General features: G+C 38.2%; 1 protein-coding gene across 1 annotated transcript; it reads left to right on the forward strand.

The window, feature by feature from the left end:
• The first annotated feature begins 189 nt into the window (after positions 1 to 189).
• On the forward strand, positions 190 to 6,354 carry LOC134650826 (uncharacterized). The gene is made up of 11 exons (XM_063505758.1): positions 190 to 535; positions 640 to 815; positions 1,100 to 1,753; positions 1,956 to 2,124; positions 2,308 to 2,471; positions 2,714 to 2,867; positions 3,333 to 3,484; positions 4,062 to 4,118; positions 4,733 to 4,817; positions 5,593 to 5,708; positions 6,120 to 6,354. Exons 1-11 carry the CDS (start codon positions 190 to 192, stop codon positions 6,288 to 6,290), a joined length of 2,244 nt encoding a protein of 747 aa, XP_063361828.1. The 3' UTR covers positions 6,291 to 6,354.
• The last annotated feature ends 203 nt before the right edge of the window (positions 6,355 to 6,557 follow it).

The following is a 6,557-nucleotide window of genomic DNA, read 5'->3' on the forward strand; positions in this document are numbered from 1 at the left end:
CTTGTTTTGATATATGTCAAATGATGATGGATAGAATTTTATCATGAAATTACACATATTTTTGATATTTTTAGATTTTACACAGATATGTGTCAGCATACATACCAATATCAGCATTCAAGACCCAAGGGAACAAATGACGTGTAAGTAGGTACTGAATAATTCTCATTGGAAAATGCAGGTTACCTAATGTTTACCTTTTGTTTTATAGTATTACGCGTTAAAAGACAATTGTCAGAGTACACAAGGTGGCAGTCGAATTTAGTGACGTCGAAGCGAGAATTCATCGTTAAAGTAGATGACGAAGTCTTTAGTCCTACTTATTCCACCCCAGTCGTCGGTATTAATATACAGTCAGGGAGCAAGGCAGGGGAACGGATAATAATCGGAGGACCCATTGTGCCGCCAGTGCCGACGTCAGAAGTGTCAGAATTTGATACAACACCCATTGAGTACACCCGGTTTGTTCCCCCGACTACTGTCAGGACAACAGGAGACAATGATATCATATATCCCCCAATAAAAGAAGTTCAAGGTAATTACTTTAATTACAAAAATCTTATTCTACCTTACCTTTGATTAACTAAGGTATGTTTTAAAATATATTGGTAGGTATCACGATAATTTTGTTGATTACAGGCCACGTACTGCCACCATTTTCTTTGCAAAAACATTCTAACAGGGATGAAAGTCCTCCAGCTGGTCCACATTTCATTACTAGAACTCCAGCTCTTGCTCAACAGTTCGCACCAATCACCCCTGTTGCTTTCTATCCAAGACTGACACCACAGCTATCACCGGTTACTCCACCTAGTGTAAGTACCACAATTACTTAGAACCTTCATTACGGTCATATTATTATTCAGCGACACTCTCATGTATCATACTGTCAATGGTTCTCTTTGAATGTAGTTCTTTTGCAACACACACACTTTTAGCCCGAAAGATTCGAGAAACAGCATCGAATCAGCAGACTCAGATTGCAGTGCGTTCTCGTATCCTGTGTCGCTGCAAAATGATGTCGTGTGCATTTTTCTCCTCATTAAATTCAATATCAGTTGATATTTTACATGACTGATCAGTTAAAATGTCGTAATAGGTAACGAAAAGGATTCTTCCATTTACTCCTTCACGCTCTTCGCCTTTGCCGATTATTGATCAAACGCGAACAAGCTTTGACGTGCAAGATTTTAATATATTACATCCACAATCAGAAGATGCAAAAGAATTAAAAGCTTTTCTATCACCTTTAGCAAGGTATGCAATCCAAACTGATACAAAGGCGACTCGAACAAATTCACCTGAATTTGTTACCAATTTTCCCACCATGACTGAGGAAACAGAAAATATTCCCACACGGCAAACGACGGAACTCGATATGGTCACTTATCATATTACGTTGTATAACGATGATGATAGTGACGTTGATGACGGTAAAAATAAAACAGAAGATTTACCAGAAGGTGACACACAAACAGATAAACTAGCAAAAAGGGTTGTGAATGCGGAGTCGGATGAAGAAATTGACGGTCTTGATATTGATTTTAAATATAGTAATAGAAGAAATGAGGTCACTAAGCCTACAACCAGCAGTATTGACAGTATTCCTAGTGGCAATCAGAAATCGGCTACCATCCCTCTAAAATCGAAAACAACAAAGGCTGTAGAGACCAGCAGAAGCAGAAGGCAACCCACGTGCAGTTTGCTAAATTATAGGCCATTGACATTTAATACGCCTCAAACACTTCCAGAGGTATGTACATTTTTAAAATGGTATATTATTAGTGTTAGATTTATTGAACATAGCTGGCACAATCTTGAATTGAATATACATACAAAGTTTTACACTGAGGCATCACGAAGGTACCTACTGCTTAAAAAATAGGTAGAAGTACCATTCAAAAATAAACTATAATGTACCTACCTAAGGTAAACTGAATCGATTTTTGTTACAGATAGTAAGGCAGTTAAAGCAATGGGAAGCGAATAGCCCCATAGTAAAGTTGATTGACATAACAGCAAATAATTTAACCACCATGGACAATCCAATATACATGATGATAGTAGACGACCCAAGCAGCGGTCAGGTCGTATCAGCCAAGGACATCGTAATGATAGTTGCAGGTACAGTGCAGCCCAACTTCTAATTAGGTTTAATCCGATGTGATAACTTGATAAGTTTAAGGTAATTCTCATCATTTAGAATTCAGATCTACTTATATGTCAATCTAAGAGGATGTCTATAATAGACAGAATAGACAGATGAGGAGGTTGGCATTCGGGTGGTATTGATGGATTTTTTGGCAGGTATTCAAGGTCGGGACCACCATGCGGTGTCAGCAGCCATGTACCTCCTGTATCAGCTGATTGAGCATTCTAACGCTCAGAGGGATTTGCTCAAAAAATTCAGGCTTTGGGTCATTCCTGTGTTCAACCCGGATGGATATGACTACTCCATGACTTTCACGCAAGTATGTCTTACAGGTGAATCCTGAATTGGGCGCACAATTTTTCCCTAAATGTATTGGGAGTTTTTTATTTTATTTCTTTCAGTTCATGTTTTTCAAATCCGCGTTTTTATTGAATAACTAAATAAAATTTTAGAAGGTCTTTTCCTATCCGTCTATATTGATTACCTTTTCAATTACGTATGTAATTATCTCAGTTAGTAACACAATCTAATCGCTAATTAACATTGAAATGGATTAATCAGCGTCGTGAGTGGAAGAAGAATCTTCAACAATCTTGGGAGGTGTGCGACGGGCGAAGATCGTGCAAGCCCTGCGAGTCGTATGGTTTTCGATGCATCGTGCACCCTTGTTATGGCGTGAATCTTGACCGCAACTTTGAATACCAATGGATACCAGGTTTGTTCCTGCTGCTAATTTGCCTGTACATTTCATACCTACCTAGGTACATTAAATTAAAACCAGCATGTGTAGGTATCTTTCATCATCACCGCACCATTTAAAGTACTATATTACATTTTACGCACTAATATTATAGGTACCTACAAAAGACGTGCAGACATTTTTATATTATTATCAATACCTAATCATTATCTTTATGATTTACATACCTACATTAAGGAGATAGTGTAATTTTTTTCTTCCTTAAAGGAAGTGATAATATTTTAAATCTATTTAATCCTAATACATTTAACGTAGCTATTTTACAATATAAAATAGGTATAAGTAATAGTTCAGTAGATAATATCTAAAGAAGTGTAAGTATTCTTTTCAGGGTCCATGTTTGTATAAAATTGTATTATTTTATTATTTTTCGAGCTTCCCTACTCGTATTTATGTTTTGATTATGAATTTTGTTCATAGCGGAGGAGCTTCGCGCAGAGCATCCGTGCGGAGACCTATACGCGGGGCCGCGACAAGTCAGCGAGCGAGAGACACGCGCACTCACCACTTTCCTGCACGGGCAGAAGATTCTTATATCCACGTTCATTGCACTCAAGGAGGGTGACGTACTGGTTAGCACATGAAGCACATCTACCATATCTAATACCTTTTTAAACGAGTAATTCTTGTATATATATTTACATACCTATTTCGGGGATCTCGGAAACGGCTTACAACGATTTCGATAAATTTTGCTATATGGGGGTTTTCGGGAGCGAAAAATCGATCTAGCTAGGTCTTATCTCTGGTAAAATTCGCATTTTTGAGCTTTTATATGTTTTCAGAGCTTAGTCTCCCAGATATTGTTATTTATACTTACAGGCTGGGAAAATAAGAAGTAGGTATATATACACTGTATTTTTAAATTTTAACTATATCAAGTGCAAAAATAATTAAATACATAGGTACTTATTTATCATAAATATATTATTCAGGGCTACCATATCTTTTTTGAGTAAATTTATAAGAAAAAAAGGACCACTAACACATACTTGTGCAACTATAATAAATAAACAAATATTATAGAACAATCTTACGCAGTTCTACCTAGTCACACAAAGTAGGTAAGCTCATTGAGGCTTGTATAAGAACCCAATAAGGAAATGTGTAAGACTTGGAATGGTTCTTTAAACCCATCTTTTATTTCAGGGGGTCATGTATCCTTACTCGCACACAAGAAAGAAGCGTGCCTTCGATGCTAATTATGTAAGAATGCCTGTGCCATACATTTACAGTTAAGCCTAGGTATTAACATATAGCCTATGGCCTAGGTAGGTAAAATATCGATCTAACCTAAGTTCGTAGAGGCTCCATAAAAAAAATAAACCACTATATTTCCTTCAGAAGATGAACGACGACATATATGTTGTCTTGTCGGCGGGGTAACGTACATTCATCCAGCTTATTTTTGTTGTATCAGGTGCCCCAACATATTGCCTCTTCTGATCTCAATCTTTATTAGAAATCTACGTAAGTACGTACTATATAACAAAAACAAAAATGGAACGCACGGACAGAATTTGTGCGTACATTGCGTGTGTATTTCAAGCCTTCAGAGGTCAGTAGAACGCGGATCTCCTGACCGCACTCTGTTGGGGGTCTAACCGTTTTAAAAACTATTATTTTAGTACCCGTAACATATCTTACAGGGCACGTAGCGGCAACCAATGTGGCAGCATAAGCATTTTCCAATTCGGGCTTTAAGCTCTGAAAACGTTTATATTTTTGGTTTTCTCGTTGGTGGTGGTTGGCGAACGTCTAAAGAGACGTTCACCTATTTTTAAGTTTTTATAATAACTACCGTCTGTGTGTACCTACAGAGAAAGAGGGCGTCTCGGGCGGCTGCAGCTGCCTTTGGTATCAGCGGGCGTCCGTACGTCGCGGGACAAACTTCAGAATTCCTACGTAAGGATGCATGCATATTCAAATAATTCCATAATACTATTATAATTCGCAACTCTTGTCGATTTAAAACAGTCCCTTCGGTCGTGTTTTAATTTATCGCCACTCGTTGCGTATTTCCTACTTTTTCGCACTTGTATCGTAATGTACTATTGTCACGCTAGACAGAGATAACTATTGATTATACCTATACTTATTTAGGTACACATTGTTGCGACTATTTACTTTAGTGATTCACGATGTCATAAAAGTACCCTACATACATCACCTGTTGTACTTAGCCAGATCGGATAATTGGCCATTTTATGATCTGTCCGGCATTGTTATGCAACGTGAGCGGTTTGTGAAATACCCAACTGAATATGGCTACGATGCACAAATTAGACGGATAGTATTAGTTTTGATCAGGTGATTTAGATTATTTGGAACTGTTCCATGCGTGGTTTTCCAGTAGTGCCATACGTGATTGCCGCTCAAGCGGTGCAGATCTTAAACAACGCGCCTCCCAATATCCGTCAAGTCTGAAAACTTTCTGAGCTGCTATATTAGAGGAGGCCCTTCGTTCGCCCACAAACATACGGATATTACGGATTCAGAGAAGCAGGATTCACAACTTCACAAGAACATAACCGCTGCAGTTATGTACCTATGTGATGTGGTGGTTAATAATCGTGGGTTCAAATCTAACCTATAGAGCAGAAAAACTAGTTCTCGAAATACAAAAGGATGACTAAACAATTCGGTCAGGATCCTTTAACTTACTTTGATTTTATTACAGCGCTGTACGCAGGCGGGATCGAAGACTGGATCGACGGCCACTTAGGCATTGACAATACCTACACCATCATGATGTTCCGAGCCACTGACTCCCGCAACTCGAAACTAATGTCGGAAGTGAGTTATTGTTGCGCACATTTTGTTTGTGTAATGACGATATGAGTAAATGGTTGATGCTTAGTGACTAATGAATGGGACCATAATCTGCACAATGTACATACAGTATGAACATGATCGATTTGTGAAGCGTGTTGCATATTATGCTGTTAGTAATAAAAACTCAAGTCAAATATCGCAAAGTAAATTGCATTATAACAAGTGGGCATGGAACTTAGTGAAGCTACAGTGATATCTATGTCGTTGCTATAGGTTTCGTTGTGTTCTTTGTGAAAACAAGCTCTAAAAACCTTAGAAGCCTAAATTACTTAGATCCTTCAAGTGTTCTCGAAACCCCATGTATACGTGTCAAAAACTTGAATATAAAAAGATTGCTATTTGATGCTTTATATTTTTTCTCTTGTTTAACAGAACGTCGTCCACGAAGCGTACGCAGCGATGGACACTCTACTGTTGGAAAACAATGTTGGACCAATGGAAATTAAAGCGTTCATCCCGCCCTCCCCACCCCCGTCAGGCGCCGAGAACATTTTTCCAAACCTATTCATTCTGTCTGCCGCTATACTCATCTTTAACAGTTGAACTAAAGGTAGACTGATAGAAGATACGCCTCTAGTTAAAGTTACAGAAGAGTTTAGTGGGTCAAAAATATAAGGACTTTCAAGGACACTCCAAGTGAAAGTTTCATATCCATGTTTCATTTAACTAGAACGTAAAAGGACAAATGTTTTCTCGGTAAGTAAAACATCCAATTACCACAAAGACAACTACTTATAAAGGTATCCACACTGCTCACATGACGAACGATTTAACCAACGATGTTGGGGCTTGAGTGGCATTTTGGAAATT

Source organism: Cydia amplana, chromosome 9 (assembly GCF_948474715.1).
Source record: "Cydia amplana chromosome 9, ilCydAmpl1.1, whole genome shotgun sequence".
NCBI classification, from domain to species: domain Eukaryota; kingdom Metazoa; phylum Arthropoda; class Insecta; order Lepidoptera; family Tortricidae; genus Cydia; species Cydia amplana.